The 19,890-nt window shown below is 54.5% G+C and overlaps 1 protein-coding gene across 4 annotated transcripts in view; it reads right to left on the bottom strand.

Moving 5' to 3' along the window:
• ZNF512B (zinc finger protein 512B) overlaps positions 1 to 16,639 on the bottom strand; it is a 29,952-nt gene extending 13,313 nt beyond the window's left edge. The window contains exons 1-13 of one of the 4 annotated variants that reach the window (XM_071446505.1): positions 16,525 to 16,639; positions 12,306 to 12,428; positions 11,228 to 11,307; positions 10,339 to 10,467; positions 9,814 to 9,986; positions 9,396 to 9,649; positions 8,538 to 8,609; positions 6,846 to 6,980; positions 5,435 to 5,559; positions 2,930 to 3,022; positions 2,028 to 2,126; positions 1,002 to 1,289; positions 239 to 430 (exon numbers count right to left, since the gene is read on the bottom strand). In XM_071446505.1, coding sequence (XP_071302606.1) covers positions 239 to 430; positions 1,002 to 1,289; positions 2,028 to 2,126; positions 2,930 to 3,022; positions 5,435 to 5,559; positions 6,846 to 6,980; positions 8,538 to 8,609; positions 9,396 to 9,649; positions 9,814 to 9,986; positions 10,339 to 10,467; positions 11,228 to 11,307; positions 12,306 to 12,426 — 1,761 coding nt within the window. In that variant the 5' untranslated portion in view covers positions 12,427 to 12,428; positions 16,525 to 16,639. Of the gene's footprint in view, positions 1 to 238; positions 431 to 1,001; positions 1,290 to 2,027; positions 2,127 to 2,929; positions 3,023 to 5,434; positions 5,560 to 6,845; positions 6,981 to 8,537; positions 8,610 to 9,395; positions 9,650 to 9,813; positions 9,987 to 10,338; positions 10,468 to 11,227; positions 11,308 to 12,305; positions 12,429 to 16,273; positions 16,426 to 16,524 lie in introns of those variants that run through there. The other 3 variants (XM_071446508.1, XM_071446504.1, XM_071446507.1) reach the window with 3 other exon arrangements.
• Between the last annotated feature and the right edge of the window lie 3,251 nt (positions 16,640 to 19,890).

The following is a 19,890-nucleotide window of genomic DNA, read 5'->3' on the forward strand; positions in this document are numbered from 1 at the left end:
CACAGCTGCCTGCTGCTGGGAGCCTCCAGACCACAGTGGCTCAGCCTGTGCTGGGTGGGCTCTTCAGCAATAAATCTGCCATCACAGCTAATTAATTTAAGGCACAGTAAGTGAGACATGTGAGCCCTCAACCAGCTGGGGCCAGGCTGGAATCCTGGAATCTCCGTGTGCAGCTGGAGCCAGGCTAGAATCCTGGGATTTCTGTGCAAAACCAAAAGGAGAACTAAAGGCTGCTCACCCGCTTTGTTTCAGGCACCAGGTCATCCTTCATCCTCCTTTTGGTCCAATCCCTGGCCAGCTCATCCTCTGCTATCTCCTGGAGGTGGAAGACGGCGACTTGGGCTGACGTCCGGCGGATGCGGCCGCTCGGGGTCCTCTCAAAATCTTCTACAGGAGCAGGCTCTGGCTTCACCTCTGGCTCCTCTGGAGGCTGCAAGAGAGACAGAGTCAGGGAGGGCATGACAAGAGAACAAGTGAGCTCTCTGGCCCCGGGATGGGGATGCTGGGATTTGGGCTGTGTGTTTCCAGGCTTGCTTTGTGCCTCTGCCCTGGAGCATGGGAGCAAGGGGAGCACCCGCCTCCCTCAGCCCAGCAGCAGCCATAGGCTGTGTCCCTCTGTGCTCCCACATGTATAAATGTCTCCAGTTATTAGATTTAGGGAGTGATTAGTGTCAGATGCACTGTCAGTAGGGATCAAGAGAACAGAAAGGGATGCTCCCCAGGGATAGATCCTGCCACCCCAGCACTGGCAAGCAGCCGGCGCTTGTGAAGGAGCGGCCTGAGGTCTGGTTTTTTTTTCCTGCACGGCATAGATGCAGGGTGGGCTGGAGCAAAGCCCTGTGGGCACTGGGGAAAGGGAATGCTGCTGACCACTCCCATAAAACAGCATTTTTGGAGGGGTGGAGGAGGGTGCACCCTGTTCCCCCCAGCACTGCATGGTACAACACACGTGCATGGTGATTTGAGGGAGAAAACAACACCGGCCCGACGTCTGCACCTGCCTTGCCCGGCCCGGCCCTGCCCGGCTCTGTCCTGCCCACGGGCTCCGCAGCTCTGCAGTCCCCCCCGGGGGGGGATGGCCCCGCTCCTCGGGCTGCAGGGGCCTCCGGGGGGCTCACCGAGGCCGTGTGTTCTGACCGCACGTGATAGTCGTGGCCAGCCTTGGATTTGTACTTCTTGCCACAGTGTGGGCAGCTGAACACGGGCTTGTCGGCCTCGGCAAGCTGCTTGCCACACCGCTTCTGGTGGTACTGGTAGCCCATCAGGCTGGAGAAGTTGGCCACGCAGCCCTATGGAGATGGGGAGAAGGGAGGGTTAAGGAGGGCTGGGGTTTCACGTGGCCACGTGTAAAAGGTTGGGGTGCCGTTTCTCCAGGGAGGAACATTCCCGAGGAGCCCGCTTTGAAGAGCAGCATTCCCGAGGAGCCCACTCTGAAGAGCAGCTCTGCCAACCCATTCTGTCCAAGTGTTGGGGAATTTGACGGTTCCCAAAGAGCCAGGCACAAGCGCAACAGACAATGCCCTGGAGGGATGGGAGGAGCTGTCCCCGCCCCGGCACTCCCTGCCCAAACACACGGACAGAGCTCTCTGGACAGACACACAGCAGGCAGCGGGAGGGGAAGGCACTGGGGAGGCGCTGCCTGCACAGACAGCAAAGCACCCGCGGGACAAACCTCTGCCACACGCCTCCCTTACCTGTTCGTGACTTGTCTGCAACCCGCTGGCTCTGGTTTTGGTGTGGTTTGGTTTGGTTTTATGCTGTGCCCAGGACAGGCTGTGCTCCTTCCTGAGCTCAGGAGGCAGAACCTGCCCTCCAGCGCTCCTCAGTCTGCCCTGTGCCCACCCTCCTGCAGGGCTGTCCTGTTGCTGGAGTGCACAGAGCCACTGGGACAGGGATTGGGATGGCTGAGCTAATGTGGAAACGTTGAGCACATGCCAAGAGATGCCTGGAGAGTACATGTCCCCTTCTGCATGGGACTCTCTCCTTCCACTTTTTCACAGAACGAGAAACAAGAATTGTTCTCGTACCTCATTGGGGCATTTCAGTTTTCCCATCTGCTTTAGCACTTTCCTCAGCCTTTCCCGCTCTTCCTGTTCACCAAGTCCAGCGGTTTCCACAGGAACAGGCTGGAAACAAGGAAGTAACAGAAGCGACAGAGTCAACCATTTACTCATGTCCTCTGTGCCAGGAGTGGATGGTAAAGCCCTGCCTTGCAGGGAGCTGCCCTGGGCTGGAGGGAACCTCTCATTAGGAGAGCTGGATCTCCCACTGCTGCGTTGGTATGCGCTGGATCTGCTCAGGCCTTTCTTGTGATTGCACCCAAAGGGCCGGCTGAGAAACCCAGGAGCAGTTCCTGCACAGAGGATTCACCAGCAAGACTGAAGAGCAGGAGATTAAGGCACAGGTAAAAGACAAGTCACAACTGGTAAGCATGGGACATGTAGAAATGTAGTTATGCCTTGCCCTGGTATCTCTCAGAGATGTACAAAATTTATTCATGATAAATTTTGTGGCTGCTTCTCCCATGCACATTGAAGAGCTAAAAGATCAGATTTTGAGATTCGTGCAAGGCAGAACCCATCAGTCCCAGATTTGCAGGCACAGTTTTGGAGGCAGAGCTTTGCCACTCAAAATCCACCTCACCATACTCACCAGATCTTCCCCATGTTGGGATCTGAAACCCTGATTTATTTTTTCAGCCCTCTGCTCTACTTATCAGGATCAACAGGAGCCTAACTCACTACCTAAGGAGGAAATGCTTTCCTTGGCAGGAAGGGGAAGGCCACCTTCCCAGGCTGAGCAGTGTGTGAAATGCTCCAAAGGTGGATCCCTCCTTTACAAAGATCTTGGAGACAGGAGTTCTGATGGATGGCTTCCTCACCTGCATGGAGAAAGGAGGCACAAGACGAGCACAGCCCAGCTCCCTTACCTTGCTGACGTGTTCAGCCATGGTGTGGTAATTCAGCCCAGCTTTGGACTTGAACTGCTTTTTGCAGTGCTGACACTTCAAGGCATCCTGCAGCTGAAGGAATTAAAGGCAAGTCACCAGATAGGCCACATCCTTCCAAGGGCTGCTGCTGCTGCTGGTCAATAACCCCATGGGTGGCTGTTGCTGCAGCAGTAGCCAATGGTGGGACCCAGCAGGCAACACAGCACCTCTGTTTCCCATCCCAGGCCCTGCCTGCAGCTCAGAGCTTTCTCTCTGTTGTCCTGGATACTGTTATCAAACCCACATGCCCCAATTTTTGGAAAACATTCCATTTGGGGTTTAGATTTAAAGCCTCAGTGGCTGAAAACATCTGGATCTGGCGTCTTACTCTTCGTGTTAAAGGGTTAGAGAGAGAAGAAGCTTTGATCTACCAATGTCAGTGGACTGTACTTTGCAGTCCTGTTAAGTAAGACAGATGCTGGCATACAGTGCAATTTCTGGGTGCCTGGGCTGTGTGAAATTAAGGGCACAATCAGAGGAGGATATTTTCTACCTCTCATTGCCCTGCTGTTTGACCCAACTCGGCCTCCTGAGTGTGTGGGGAGATGCATTAACTGCACACCCCGAGGTACAAGAGGCATTTGCACAGTGGGTGAACAGATCTTGACTTTTGCTGGGGCAGGGACCAGAGATTACTGATTTGGGAGGTTCATGCTCTGGGCACCAAGAGACAGAGTATCTCGACAGGGAGCCAGTGCCTGGCCAGCCGTGGTCATTCCTGCTTCTCCTGCCAGATGATTGAAGGGAGGGTGGTGAAGGTGAAGCAAGACTGAACTAAAAGCTGAAGAGGCAATGAAGATGGATCTGCAAATCTCTCCTCATTATGGAACTCTGGGAAAATGAAGAATAGACTCACTGCAGTCAATTGGGAGTGACTCATGGTACCTGCACTCCCATCAGTTAATCTTGTCCCAGACCCAAGCACTTCATCCTAACAAGGTGGATTCTAACAGCTCCTTGACTCATTAGATGCCACTAGCAGCAAACTTGGGATTTACTCCTCAGGTCAACACTTAAAAACATACCACGTCCACATTCCAACAAGCCCTCCCAGCTGGGATACCAGGATGATATAACTGCCCTTGCCTCCTTCAGGCCCAAGCATGTTGCAACCCTCTCCATCCCTTATTTCCTTTCCAAAACCAAAGGAAACAAGTCACTAAGCAGACTGCTTAGTGCAGACTGCTCTTTTTTTTTAATAAGAGTTTTGGGAGCCTGCACATCCTCTTCCCATTGTCCAGCTAAGGAATAAATCAGTCATTAAAAAGAGGGGGTGCCTCAACCCCAGGCTGGCTCTGATAGGGATCCCATGTGGCTGTAGCAGCAGGGTCTCACTAAGGCTGTGCCACAGGTTCATCTCAGAGATGGAATGCTGAGAGCTGAACCTCTGGTCACACACCTGGAAATCAGGGACTGTCCTGTCTGTGTTTCCATGAAGCATCCCAGCTCCCAGAGCAGCACAGCCAGCTCTGGCAAGGACTCTCCCTCTCAGGAACTGTGACAGAACACCCACTCCAAGGGCTGGAGCCCGAAATCTTCAGCTGAATATAGGGCTGGCATATTTCCAGCAGGGAAGACACTGCTGACTGCTCCAGCAGAGCCCTGCTCAGCAGGTCATCTGGCTGTGCAGCCTGCACACAGCCAGCCTGGCTTGGGAGATGCTCCAAAGTGAAGGAAATATGACCAGTGATGGCCAGGATCCCCACTCCACTGAGGCCAGGCGGATATTGGAGGCGGCAGGATCCTGCCCAGCAATGCTGTAGGATGGGGTTTGGGAGGGAGAGCAGCCTCCCACTGCTGTATAAACAGCAGGGCAATGGCTGGGGAAGCATTTACAGCAAATGAATGTGGAATCAAAGCCCAGTCACATATTTTCAAAGCAGGAGGCATCGATCCCACGTTGGCTTTCCGTGGCGACGGCTCCGCCAGGTGACGGATGAAGATGTAATCCTGTGCTCTGATGGATGGTGGAGTGGCACAGAGACAATTTTTCACTGCACCATTACTGAACTCCTGCATCCTGACAGCCTGCCTGAGCACATCCAGGCTCAGAGTCTCCCTGAGACACACTCTCATGCAACCAGTTTATCTGATCTGATACAAGGCACAGCACACAGTGAAACCCCACAGCCAGGGCTCCAGAGGAGGCCAGATTAGAGACAGCCCCAACAATCTCTCCAGCCTTAAAACTATTTGTTTAGCTACTAGAAATACCTGACTCTGTTGAGACACTGGGGCAAAGGGATTCAGAATTGCTGAGAATTAGTGTCCAAATCCCTCTGGGTCAATGCAAGCCAGCCAGCAAGCTGAAGATGACCAACAAGTGTTCTATCAAATACAGTTGAGAAAGGTTTTAGGAGCATCACTGCACATTTATGAGAGGCACATATACACATCCATTCCCCCCAAAATCCATGTGTTTGACTGAATAAAGCAAGGCCTTACTTTCTGGCAGACATCCATGTGTTTCTTGAGTCCCACAATAGTTTTCCTGGTTATAACACTGCAGGTTGGACAGGAAACTTCCCCCTTCTCGCTGATCTCCCGCTGCCACTGGTCCTCGGGGTTTGCTGGTGAGGGAGAGAAGAGAGGTGTTACATCCAACCTGCCTCGGCTGCTTGATTTGCTAAGTTGAAAAGCAGTGAAGTGGGAAGTTCCTGATATTAAAAAAAGAGATACACTCTCCCAGGCAAAGCCAAAACTGGACATGAAACATGCAGCTCCCCCTGTCCCACTCTCCTGCAGCTGCTCAAATAAACTGGGTCACTGGGTCAATTTTATGTAGAGTTACCAGACCTGGTGACCTGGGGAAAGACCCAGGTCTTTTCCAACCACTCTGGTATCTTGCACGCTGGGAGTTATAAAAAGATGATGGTGCCCCCAGCCACCTGATCCTGCCCTGCTTGGAATAACTTCCCCCTGCCAAGTGAAACAATTAGCGGGAGTGAAACAAAGGTGAGCGTCTCAGCTCCATCCGGACGTGTGCCTGGAAAGCTTCCCTGGCAATCCTCTTCCCGACAGACACGGAGGAAGCTGGGGGACTGCTGGCTTCCAGGCATCTGTTTATTTGAATGGCTGTGACTGGTCTTAAAAAACACCCAAAATAAGAGATATGTGGGGCCAAAAGCAGCTCCCAGGTCCAGAGTTCACGCCGTGTTCTCAGCAGAGCAGCGCCGACCTTCCAGCAAGGGAAGCCTGGGCTGAATAAAATCTGCCAAGTCTGTTTATTTGGATGCTCTTGCATGGCTGTGAGATCAGAGAGTCGTTTATTTGAATTTGAAAGCAGTGCAAGGCACTGCAGCTGTGTTTATCTTGCACATCCTGCGTTCCTCCTGCTGTCAGAGCTCTCAGGGAAAGCAAGCAACCTGTGCTGGGTGTAGGCTGCACCTCAAGGCTCAGGGAAGGCGTAATTATGCCCAGAGTTATGCACTGCTGTCATTCATGGGAATGATGTTAGAAAAATGCCATCATCACATGGGTCACATGCTGACTCACAGTGAAGCCAGGTGGAACTTGGCTCTCAACTCCCAGCACTTTCATCACGTTGACCTGGCAGTGAACTGAGGGTAAGGCGCCCCTCAGGATGTCAGTTGTGGAGGCACCAATATTTTAGCAGCAGTGGCTGTTTCCACATCTGTGTTATATCTCAAAAGGTCAGGAGTTGTGTGCTCCTGCCTCTGACTTTGTGCTGCTTCTCCTGACAAACCTGCCAGAAAATTCACCCAGCAAACAACCTGCTGGGCCAAGAGGGGTGGAGGCATGAAGGTAGGGGCCATGCAGGCTTGGGGTAGTGCACAGAAAAGGAGCTAAACTGCACACAGAGCTGCTGCCTGTGCTTTGCCCCCACCAGCCTCACCTGCTGGTGGATGCACAGGTGTTTCCTTCTTCACACCAGCTCCTGGAGGTTTCTTTTTCAGCTCCTCCATGTTGGCATTTCCCTCCAGCTTCTTGGCTCGATGAGCTTTTGCTTTGTCCTCTGCTTTGACAAGACCTGTAAAGAAAGAGGATTTTTATTCACTACTTGCTTTAATGCCTTCTGAGCAATTCACATTTAACAGGTAAAAAAATCTCTCCCTCTAAGCCAGGGACACTGAGCTGGCTGCGTGTCTGCCAAGGCTGTACATGTAGGCTCAGGTCCATAATTATGACAAGCAATATTCTAACAGCTTGTGGTGTTTCACAAACAGCATCATTTTCCCCAACACAACTTTATGAACTATGGAAACTCCATGGCAAAGTGAGGTAGGATGCCTCCAGCCAGGCAGACAGGATGGGGTGAAGGGAATAAGGTGTTTTGCAAGAAACTGAAGGAGGGAATTGGAACAGCAAGTTCAGTTTGTAAAAGGGATGTTCCTGCACTGGAAATGCTGTTTAACTCCCCTGGATCCCCAAATCCATGCGTAGCTCAGCCCTGTGCCCGTGCTTCCACAGAAGGTGCTGGAGGTAATGAGGTGACTACCAGGTCAGATCCACATCCCCCTAAACCTGGGGGCTGTGACTCTTGCAAACCCAGGGTCTGAATGGAGACAGCACCCCGTGACGTGCTGGGGCAGTGACTGCCACATGGAGCTTGGGGAGCGTAGACAAACCCCTGCCCCATCTGCACCTTCCATCTGAGGCACTGGGTCATGGGGACACCTTGTTCTCCAGGAACCCACAGCAGATGGTTCAGTCTCCAGCAGTGCCTCTGTGGGGAAGATAAGGGAAACAAGCCCAGACTTCCCAGGAGCCAGAGGAAAGGAAATCACAGAGACCACATCCAGCCTGCTTGTCAGTGTTCAATTCCTTCAAAGCCATTAGTGCCTCTCCCCCGAGTGCCTCATCCTGGAAGGTGCTGCCTCCTGCAGTGCCTGGAAATCTGCTTCCTATTTCTCTGGCTGAACGTATCTCATAGTCAGCCTGAATCCAGTTGCTCTCATTCCAGGGATGCTCCAGGATTTCCCCCTCCTTCCCAAGCCCATTTGGGTGTATTTATGGAGCATGACCAAAGTCCCGCTTGCTCTTGCTTTGTCAGGCTGCAGCAGCCAATTCCTGGGCCTCCTCTCAGCAAACATCCCGGCAACATGTCTCCTCTCCCTTGGATTCATTCTCCCGAACGTGGGCGACCAGCCCAGGAGATGGAGGCTGAGGGATGGGTGCGTCACGAGCCTCTCTAGGCAGCAGAGTTCCTTCGGATGCCGCTGGAAGCGCTGCGGCACGCAGCATGGTGGGATGCTGATGAGAGGATGTTTCTCATATCTCACTGGTGTCAGCAGCTCCTTACTCTTGTGTTACAGATGAGCATACCCGGATCCTTTCCTCTGTCCCCTCGTTTCCCAGCGCCAGGCTCCAGAGCAGAGCGGACAGGGTTAATCAGTCCCAGCTCTGCTGCTGCTTTTCACTCTCTTTATGGCTCTCTCGTGGTAAAAGGTGCCAGCTCCTCCAGTGTGAGATCCTTGGGCTTTGTCTGACTCCAGCACAGGGAGCCCTTCCCTTGGGGAAGGGACTTCCCTGCAATGCCCTGGGGAGAAGGTACAACCTACAGCTGCCCAGAGTTGTCCTGTATTACCTTTCAGTCCAAATGTCCCCGAGATGGACGGCTGCTCCCCCGTAAACTTCTTAGGAGTTTTCTGTTTCCTTCCTGACTCAAAAGAGAGAAACAGAGAGAGAGATTTGGTCAAATAACTGTACTGCCAGGGGGATTCATCAGTCCTGGGGCATGGGGTGGGCACACACTCCATGTTAGGAGTGGGTCAAAGGCTGTCAAATGAAGCACCCACCCACTAAACACCAACAGACTGCTGCTTCCCACTCCACAAAACCAGGATAAATCTGTTATTCAGGATTAATTCAATGAGTGAAAGTGGTGGCTCTGCCTAGTGCAAAAGCTAAGCAGCTCCCACATGTGGCTATGTGGCTGTGGTGGTTTGCTTTGGTGTTGCAAGCAGCGGAAACCATGATGGGGACAACCACTGTCCTACACCAGCTCAGCAGTGACCATGGACAGACAGAGACTCCTCATCCTGTCCCAATCCTTCAGGAAGATGAGTTAGCCAGAACCATTCTGGTTTAACCTCACACACTCAGAGAGGACAGACAGGCTGACACGGCAGCTTGCTATGCTGCCAGGAATTCAACACATTTCCAATCCTATCATAGGATTGTTAAGGTTGGAAAGATCTCTAAGATCATTGAATCCAACCATCACACAGGTCCTTTGGAAATATTTCCACCACAGCTACAACTGTGGAGTTTAAACTCCCACTGAAGCTGCAAGATACTGGAGAGCAGGGCAAGTTATCAAGGTCTGGAAAAAAGGCTTGGCCATCCCTTGGATTCAGAGACACTCTCAGCAGTGTTGGCTGCAGCAGATCCCCTTCCCATGGGACACCTTCTGAACCAGCGTAGCCCTGGGCTCTAATCTTACTGTGCTTCATCCTCTCAGGGTCTTCCTCCTGCAGGGAGGCCTGGCTGCCCCGCTGCTGCCCGACGTCCTTGCCACTGGAGGATTTGGCCGTGGGGGTGGCAGCTGCCATGGCCTCAGCTGCTGCAATCTGGAACTCCTTGCTCTCCCGGCTCTCCGCCAGGCACTCGCCATTCTCCGCGTGCTCCTGGGCCACGGCTTTTTCCGTCTTTGCCTGTTTGGGATGGATGGTGGGGCAAGCTGAACTCTCAGCAGGTCTAGGGCAAAGCACAGAGGGCTTGTTTAAAGAGGGCTTGTTAGACAAGTGTCCTGACACCTCTCCCCCCTCGCCAGCCCAGGTTGTAGGAATGGAGGCAGGCATGTTCCCCTTCTCCCAACCATCCCTGTGCCACTGCCATGCAGCCCAGCCACAGCCTGGTACCTTTTCTTTCCACTGCTCTTCCCAATGGCCTTGGGCACTTTGTTTTCTGCTTTGCTGGTTGGCACTGGCCGGTCCAAGTGATTCCAGAGCCGATGCTTTTCCAGCTGGGTTTTGGAGGTGAAGGCAGCTTCGCAGTACGAGCATGAGTATGTCAGCTTCTCTGAGATTGCACCCTGAGTTGAAGCAGGGAGAAGCAGGTGAGCACAGATGTTAGATCACAAAAGAGAGGCTTTTTCTGACACAGGCATGAACATAAATAATGTGTAATACCCTTCTGCCCTTCCAAACGATTACCCGAAGTCCATGATCCCCCTGGGCCAGACCTCACACTGAGCTGAGAGATCCCAGTCCCTCTCACACACACACACCTCACAAACTGCCCCTGGCCCACCTCTGCCCTCCCCATTTCCTCATTTTAACCTCATGTTTTTCCTGGTGTTTAAGGTCTGAGAGCAGCTTTACCCTGCAGATGGTAATGGAAGAGCCAGCCACTGGAAAGGACAGACAGTTCTCCAGTTTCCTTACCCCTTGGCAGCGCTGATAGTGGTACTTCAAGCCATAAATGCTGGGGAACTCCAGCCAGCAGCCTGAATTGGGACATTTCACCCTAGAGTGGGCTTTGAATTCGTCCTTCCACTGGTTCATCAAGGGAAGCTGGAACAGGAGAAACAAGAGATAGCTGAGTGAAGAGCACCCTGTGCCTGGCTGTGTGCTGATACATCCCAAGGGAGCTGGGAGAGCATATGGGAAATCTGATCATGCCCATCCATCCTTTCCACCTTCCACCACCAGTCATGAAGGGGACCCCAGGGGTGTATTTCAGGGTATCAGTGCTCACTCCAGTGAGAGCTGCTGGGACAGATGCTGCAGACTCCACAGGCTAGTGATTCCTGCTGAGGCTTTACCTTGCTGTGCTTCCCAGAGCGCACACACATTCCCTACCAGGCTGGGGAATAAATCAGGCCTGAAGTCACCTGGCTGATTTAATCACCCCACATTTCATCTAGTCCGTAAATCACCCCATGTCCCTGCTCTCATGACAAACTGCTCCGTGTGTTGTCCATGCTACCAGGCAGGAATTAAACTGCACAGCTCTACAGGGAATAAATCACCCCCTTGCCATTGCTGCTGGCTCATTAGCCAAGCCTGACACGGCTGTGACAGGATCCAGTCATCTGGACATTGCCCTGGGAAAGCAAGGCTGGAAAGGGGTACAGTTCCTTAACCAGGGTTTTGGAAAGTAATGGATGCCTGCATATAGGGGTTGAGGGACCAAGATCTTGCTCAGCCCAAGACAAGGCTGCTCTGAAGATTAAACCACAGTGGAATAGGGCTGGCTGGAGTGCACAGTGCAGGGCACATCAGTCAGAGTGAAGCAGGGAGGGCTCAGGGACTGGAGTGTGTGAGGTCTTACAGGGATGTCTTTCAGCGCCTGGTTCTCAGCCTTGGGTCTTCCTTTCTTCCTGCCTTCAGTTTTGTCACTGGTTGCATTTCCTGCAAACAGACACAGCACAATCACCAGCTGTGCCAGAGGAGCCACTGTCCCAGTAATTCTGCTGCCCAGCCCCAGCTCCCTGCTGCCTGCCTTGTGCCCTCAGCTCTAGGCTGGCCATTCTCTGTCCTAGCAAGGATGGAGATGCCCCTCTGGAAGGCAATGCCAGCTCCCCTGCAAATGAGGTGCTGATAAGACGTGACACAGGGAGAAACAGTCTCCTGAACACAGGCGTGTTCATATTGCAGACAGCTGGAGTTCATTCCCTTTAGCAATAACTTATCCTCCTCTGTTTGCAATTATGGCTTTAATCCCCTCAAGGTAACAGTGGCATCTGGGAAACATTTAGGGCACACGCATTTCCCCACAAAGCCACTGATTTTGGAAGCCCCGTCTGAGCTGCATCGCTGGGGTCCAACCCTCTCCAGGGGTGCAGGCACCCCTCAGCATCCAGAGCTGCCCTTACCAAGGCAAAGGCAGCGGGACCCTCTCTCATAGAGGGGATCTGCCCAGCATAAAGAGACAGGAGGAAAAATCTCCTTGGGCCTGGAGATTCCTGGATAGAGAAATCAGCCATCCATCAGCGTGACAGCCCTTAGCGTGAGGGTCCCCTGGGGCTTGTACGCCAGCAAGCCTCCATCCCGGGGGCCGCAACATGGGAGGCAGCAGATGGCCTGAACTCATTTAAGCCTTTCCATCCTTTGATGTAACACTTAGCTACCAACACGATAAATGGGCGGCGAGACACCCATCTCGTTAAGCCAGACACACGCCTCTCCGAAGGGAGAGACCATCTCCATCCCTCCCCTCCTGCTCCCAGCACCGAGCTCTCAGAGCTGGGGCTTTTTGGCCAGCACAGCCCTCACTGCTGAGTCAAAGTGAGGAGCAGACACATCGAGACCCAGGTCACTTGTTTTGGCAGCCACCCCCCGACTCCTGCCTCTGGGCTCATCCTCTCTGCCCCATCCACCTCCACTGAAAGGACAAATCAGCTCCTTACCCAGCTTGGGCAGCTCTGCCGGTGGGTTTATCCTTGTCTCCGTCCTGCTTTCTTTGCTGGCAGTGGGTTTGTTAGAGCCTGCAGTTTTCCTTCCACCTTTACAGGTATAGGAATCCGCCATCTCTAAAAGAAGCAGGGGAGGCGTTAAAATTCACTCCTCGGAGCTGGGAACAACACATGGTGAAAGCAAGGAGAGCTGCTGGGGAGGGAGGGAAATGAGAAAACCATCACGCAGCTTCAAGATTCCCACAAAGAGAAGAAATGGGACGTGCTTCCGAGTATTTGTTCTACAGTTGAGGAACGCCACAGACATGGCTGGAAAGCTGCTTTCATTACAGCCTGGCTTCCCCTTCACATACAATGGCAAAGACTTTATTAAAAATTATGGGCTGACTTTGCCCAGAGAAGTAGTGAATAAATGGCTTTTCCTCTTCGTTTATTTCTCCGCTTTCATTTAAGACACCAAAAGCAAAAAAAAAAAAAGTGAGTTTTAATGAACAGATGTAATGATAAATTTCCAATTTTCCTTATTAATGGGAAACTGTTATAAACTGAGAATTGTTAATGCTATCTGAATTTTCCGTATTAATAATTCAATTTGGCTTCTCTATAAATAATGAACGTCAGGAATTATCGCACAAGGCCCACTCTCACTCCTGATGGAAGTGGGCACTAGGACACCCCTCCATTCAGCAGTGCCAAGAGGAAGCCCACGGCATGACTGGCTCTGCCTCCGGCTTCAAGTTCCTTCTTCCCCTCCCGACAGCACAAGCAAAGGCACATCTGAGGATGGGGGCTGCTCTGGGAGATGCCATATATGGATTTGGGGAAAAGAAATCCTCCATGCCTCCACAATGAGAGCATCAGGCCCTTGGGAAAAGATTCCTTGGACCACCATGACTTTGAGACCTTGGCTGGGATGGGATGCTGATGTTCACCCATGCGTTTTTTAAAACACGGATTTGACTCATCACCTGCAATTCCTCCCACATGTTTAGCATCATTCTACTCGAAGGAGCTGATTCCCAAGAGCATCCACACTGATCCTGTCTGTTCTCATGCCCAGAGGATGGAGGAGCATCTCCTGTGTGGCCAGATTGCCAGCCATGCCACCAACATGCAGGACACGAGGGTCCAGCAGTTCTTTCTGAGGTGTCCCCAGGGACTTTCTGTGTAGGATCTGGGACTTTCCATGTGGGATGCAGCCCACATGCTCCAAGAGCTGGCAAAAGCTTCCAGCATGTGCTTGGCTGGTGACACATATGTGGTTGTTTGCATGGGCACAAAGGTTAATCGGATCAAGTGAGAAATTCCAGCTTGGCAACTGGTTCTGTGGCATTTGGTGCTGAACATGGGGATCGCTGATTCAACTAATTTGGGCTCTTTTGGTGGGAGAGCTGGGTAGGAGTTTGTAGTCTGCCTGACAGCAGCTCCTTTCTGGAGCAGGCACGGAGAGGGGACCCTGTGGTTCGTTCCCAAATTGCTGCTCCACTCCCATCAGCGTGGGCACTGCTACTGTCCCCGGTCCTCCACAGACAAATGTGGCAGTCCCCTTTCTTCCCATTCTGCTGTCTGGTACCTCTGAGCAACCCTCACTCAAGCTGCTCAAAGGAAAAAGGGGAAAAAGCAGACTCACCAAAAACCAGTGAAGTGAAAGCCAAAGACAAGATTTCTGTGCTTACAATGGCGTGAAAACCAAGGGGAAACCCACACAACCGACACCTCTATCCAGCCAGGGCTAGTGCCAAAATGCCATGGGGGATGGAGCACAGAACCTCCTTGCCTGCCTCGCTGGCCAGCTCGAGGTGACACGCAAAGAGTGGCAGCCAGGACAGACCCTGTTGACATCTCTGGTGCTCTCCTCCTGCACCTCATGACACTGCACACCACTGAGCATCCTCCCAACTCTCCCTTCCCAAAACATCCAAAGTGCCCAGCTTAGCCCTGCTCCAGCAGCTGGACACCTCTCACCGCCCTGAACACATCTGTCCCTCAAAGGAATCCTCTCTGCCCAGCTTGAGAGGTTCTGAATCTTCTGTTTTTCCCCACCAAATACTCCTTTGCATTTTTCTCATTATTTTTTAACCAAATGAAAAATAAAAATCTCATAAACCTGTCAGCAAGAGCCAAAATCTGCTCCCTGGCCACTGAAACAACCCCAGGGATCACAGAGGAATTGTCCAGGAGACACAGAGCAAAAATCAGCCCATTGTGGGGTTTTTTGGTAACGTTCAAATTTCTCACTCATGTTTGAGTAACACACACTGAAAATAGGCAGTGTGTGCTCTTCCACGCTTTCCTTAAGGTTTTGTTGAAAACTCTTTTGCAACTGGTAATGGGAAGAGAAGGCATCCACAGGTTCCAGCCATGAGCCAGGGACGGGATGCGGTGTGGGAAGGCTGGGCCAAGCATCTTATGAGGTCTCCAGCTCTTTCCAGGTAACTTTTTAGAACTTTGTGGCAACATTTTTGAAACATCTCACTCCAGCTCCAGGAAAAAAAAGCTCCTGTGAACGCAAGCACCAAAATGTGATGAGTGAAGGCTAAACTGGTATTGCTGGGAGCAAGGGTAAGGAGGAAACCCATGGCTGTGGGAAGGGGAAAGTGACATTTGGGAACAAAAGGCACTGTTCCCAAGCCACTGGCAGCCCTATGCAGCTGGAAATTTGGCATAGAATGGGAAAGGGGAAATAATTCTATGCAGAAATGCCTGCTCATTAATTTGGATAAGGCCTGAAGGAGCATGTACATAGCCAGGGATGGCTGCGACCCTCTCACAACATCCTTATGGTTACCAGCGGAAAGTCACCTGCAGACCATGACCCCAGGCTCTCCTGCCAGGATTCCCACCTCAGTCACATCCCTACGGATGGGCTTTGCTGCATGACAACTGCCTGGTCACCTGTCAATCTGCTCTACCTATCATCAATAATCTACCAACAGCTCTAGAAGTACGGAACACCAAAAGCCAAGGGAGCTGCCTGTCCCAGGACAAGCCTTGTGCCAGCACAGATGATGGATGCCAAAGGGCACTGCCATCCCTGTCGCTGTCGGAGGAGCTGTGCTCCCTCCCATGAACTCCTGGCAGAACCAGAAATGCTGGGAAAAACTTGCAGGGAATAAAGACAAGGCAGCGGAGGGAGAGGCTTCCTGTCGAAGAATCGCCCTCGCTGGAGGTTTCCCCGGGAGGGAAGCACGTGGCGGGTGAAGCCCTGCGAGCCGCTGCCTCGCTGGGCACGGCAGACAGCCGGGCAGCCCCGGAGGGACACGGCACATCCCGCCGCTATCACCCAAACCGAGTGACACCCATCGAGGCTCTCCAGGAGGGAGAACCTCACCCGAGGCACGCACACCCCGCTCCTGCCGCACATGGCTCTGGCCAGGCGCAGACGAGGCTTTTGAGGGTGTAAAGTTTCTGTTCGAGGCGCGTTATCCCGTCCCTCCCCTCTCCGTCCCCGGGCACTGACACGAAGGGAAAAGCGCCCGCACATGCCTGGCAGACAATGAGTCCGCACCGAGCCGCGGGGACCGGGGTGCCCCCTGTCCCGGGGGTCAGCGGCTGCGGGGAGCTCTGCCCGCTGCCGCTGTCACCTCCTGGGCGCGGGGAGCTCTGCCCTGCCCGCTGCCGCTGTCACCTCCCGAGCAGGGGGACCTCTGTGCTGTCACCTCCCGGCCCGGCCGTGCCGCCCGCGTCCCCTCGCTGCCCCTCCCCGCTGTCACCCCGCGGGCAGCGCCGCCCGGGCCTGTCACCCCGCGGGCCCGCGCCCCATCCCCGGGAGGCGGCCGGGGCTTCCCCGCGGGCCGGGCCCGGCAGGGAGGGGACGGAGGGCCCGGCCCGGCCCGGCCGCGCTCCGGGAGGGGAAGAGCGAGCGGCAAAATGGCGACGCGGCGGCGGGCGGAGCGGAGCGGAGCGGGGCGCGGGGGTCCCCGCCGCGGGGCCGGGCGGGCCGGGGGCCGCTCGGTGCTTACCTCGGCGGGCCGGGCCGCGGTGCGGGGCGCGCTGGGCCGGCACCCCCCGGCCGGCCAGGCGGTGCCGCCCGCCGCCCCCGGGCCGCCGTGCGGGGCTCCCGGCGCGCCCACACCCGCGGCGGCGCCGCGCTCCGCTGCCGCGCTCCCGCCCGCCCCTCGCAGCCGCCGCCGCCGCCGCCGCCGCCGCCGCCGCGGCTCATGCGCGCTCCCCGCCCCGCCCGGCCCGGCCCGGCCCGCCCCGCGCCCCTCACCGCCGCCACCGGGCCGCTCCGGCCTCGCCTGGTTCCGGGACCGGCACCGGGATCGGCACCGGGAGGACGGGCGGGGGCGCCGCCCCGGGAGGGCGGGACGGGGCAGCGCCCCCCGCACCGGGCTGACCTGGGCAGGTGCGGCCGGAGCCCGGTGCGGGCAGGGCTGCGCTGCGCTGCCTCCGCGGGATGCGGGCAGGGTGCCGAGCTGCCCTCCGCACCTCCAGGCTGTTTGGCCTCTGTCACACCCCGGGGTGCGGGCAGCGTGTCCTGCCCTCGGGGTGCAGGCGCTGAGTGTCCTGCCTGTCATCTTCCCCTCCTTCCTGCCTTCCAGGTCGTAGGCAAGACGCCTTTCCCTTTGCCCTATTCTCCAAGGTGCAGACAGGATGACCTGCCTGTCATTCTGCCCGGCAAGGTGCCCTGCCCGTTGTCCTTTCCTGCCCATCATCCTACCTCCCAAGGTGTTGGCAGTGTCCTGTATGTCACTGTTGTCTCCAGGGTGTCCTGTTCATCATCCTGCCTGCAAAGGTGCGGGTAGGATGCCCTCCCCATCCATCAATACATCTAAACCCAGGGTGCTCCAGGTCCCCTTGTAAAGCCACCCCAATCTCCGGGAATGATGCTGAGCGTGAGCCTGTTGCAATGCCCATGGGACACTTTCCCAGCTCCCAGGCTTGGGATGTCACCTCGGCAGACCCGGTGGCACCTGGGGAGGGGCTGCAGGACACAGCCAGCCTTGGTTACCGGCTGCAGGAATGCACAGCCACACCAGGACCCAGCAGTAGCCAAGAAATTAGGGAAAACCATATAAATTTTGCCAGGTGAGAGCAGAACCCAGAGCAACCATCGCTGTCAGGGCCATCCTGCTGCCATTATCAGTGCGTGATCCTGCGGTGCTGCCGGGAACTGGGAGGCCCTGTGGCACAGTTGTGCAAAAAAAAAAAAAAAAAAAAAAAAGCCCAACCCAAGCCGGGAGTTTCCCCGCGGTTTTCCCGTCTTTGTCTCCATTGCGGGGAAAAGAGCTTAATTAACGTCTGCAGAGAGCAGGGAAAGCTCGGTGTAATTGCTAGGTATGGTTATCGGTGGAGCGGAGGGTGCTCAGCAGGGTGGGAGGGACAGGCTCAGCCCACCTTCTTTGTATAAAATGAGGCATATCCGAGGCGGGCTGGCTTCCCAGGCAGGGAGCTGCCTCCCGGGAGAGCTGGGGCGGCTGTCGGGCAGCTCCACGTGCTCGCTGAGACCAGGCAGTGCCTTCAGCACCTTCGAGGTCCCCTCCTCGCTGTAAACGGTGCCCATCGCTCAGCCTGGCAGCTGTTCCACGTGTGCGAAGGTGCCACAATGTCCATTTTCTGTATCCAGAAAGGACAGTTTTGCATCTCCAGGAAAGGGATGAGGGTGAGGGGAGATAGGGAGTTTGGCCACGATGGGTTAGACAGGGGCAGGGAGAGCAGGCAGCTTCAGGCTGGGTGAGGAACAAACCCCTGGAATTATGCAATATAAAGGCACCCACTGTTGTTATTTTCAGGCTCTGCTTAGCAGAGCAGGCCAAGGGATGGACTTGAAAAGAGCAGCAAATGTTAAGCAGATGCTGAGGAGTGCTTTGTTTCACAGGCAGAGCTGTGCTGGGAAAGGCAGGAGGAGGAGGAGGAGGAAGAGCAACAGGGGCAGTGGTGCTGCCTTCCTCCATGTGCTCACAGGAGAACATCACATCCCCTCTTGCACTGTGGCCTTGTTGCAGAGGTGGGTTGTGGATGAGAGCTCATCCCTGCAAACCAGCACGATGCTGTGGAGGGGCCACATGGTGATTCCCCAGTGCTCTGGCCCCTGGTCACTGCTCCCACTGTCCCCACTGTTCCCACCACTCGAGGCAGGAGGAGGCCAAGGAGCAGCACCCAGGCACACACTGCAGCTGTAGATGCTGGAGAAGGTGCTTGGCAGCAGGGATGAAACAGTCCAAGCCATTGAGCATGTAAATTAAATTGATACGGACCCCAGGAAGAGGTGATGAGGGAAAAAACAATTACATAGCCTGTATCAGCGAGGTGCTGCCACCCTCCATGCAGTCCTGATATTGCTTCCCCAGCCTCTTGTGCTGAGCAGATGTCCCTGGAGCTGGCCTGTGCCTGCCAGGATGCAGCCAGCACAGTGACCTCCAGCCCAACCCAGCAGCAATTTGGGTATCCCCCTACAAGGGTCAGTTCTGGCTTGTATCCCACCTGGCCAAGAGTTTAAAACTCCACAAATGTAAAAACCACCCTTTAAGGAAAGGCAGGAAATAATCTGGTTTTGTGGATGCAGATCCTTTTGGGATGTTGGGACCTGGAACTGGGACAATGCTCCTTGCCCAGAATGGGCCGGGCTCATGGGGCATTTACACTTTAAAAAGTAACTTAAAAGCACATTTTAGAATCACAATTAGACACCTTCAACTACACCAGGCTGCTCCAAGCCCTGTCCAGCCTGGCCTTGAACACTTCCAGGAATGGGGCAGCCACAGCTTCTCTGGGCAGCCTCTGGCAGTGTCTGATCCATGGCTGCAGCAGCACCCTTCAGACCCTTAAGTCTGTTAGGATGAAATGTATGCTGGGTCTGCAGAGCCTCTTGCACATGTCACTGTTCTGGAGATATCCCAAAAACTCCCACTAATGGCTGTGCAGGGCCAGCATCTCCACTGGTGGGACGGTGAGATGCTTAATGCATGGGACTGGGAGCACTGGGGGCACTGGGAGCACTGGGAGCACTGGGAGCCCATGTCTGCTGAGCCTTGTGCACCATGCACAGAGACAAGTGAGGGAAAGGGCATGACTGATGCCCAGACCCATGATGGGAGACTCTGCATCCCCTGAATCCCAAGGCATTATCCTGGGATAAAGGATCCCAGCTGGCTGCTGCATCCCCTTTATCCTTGGAGTGGCAGGGGGACAAAGCCCCTTGGAGCAGCCACATGCTCACACATCCACGGGACAGGCTGTGCAGAGGCTGGCCCGGCTGAAAGAGAGTGATTCCCGAACAAAGAGGGATTTGCAGCTGGTTTGTGCTGCAGCATCCGGGGCAGCCCCAGCCTCCTCCCGCTCGCTGCTCCGCAGCCCGGGCCGCTGATTGGAAACCCGAGCCTGCCATCACTCCCGCAGCCAGGAATTATGCTGATGGATTTTTTATTATTTTTTCCCCCTCCCTGTGCTTGAATGCACTCAGCAAATATAAGCAAAAGGGAAAAAAAATAAAAAAAGAAGAGCGAGAGAAAATCCAAACAGATTCAATTTTAGATATGGCGACAAAGCAAAATGGTTGCAGTGCAAAGAGGGAAGGCTAAGGGGGGAAAAGCTCCTGCCTCAAGGAGGAGCTGGAGCTGTAAAGCTCCCAGCAGCC

This window comes from Agelaius tricolor, unplaced genomic scaffold (assembly GCF_023055355.1).
Source record: "Agelaius tricolor isolate 1412-34295 unplaced genomic scaffold, bAgeTri1.0.p SCAF_23, whole genome shotgun sequence".
NCBI lineage: Eukaryota > Metazoa > Chordata > Aves > Passeriformes > Icteridae > Agelaius > Agelaius tricolor.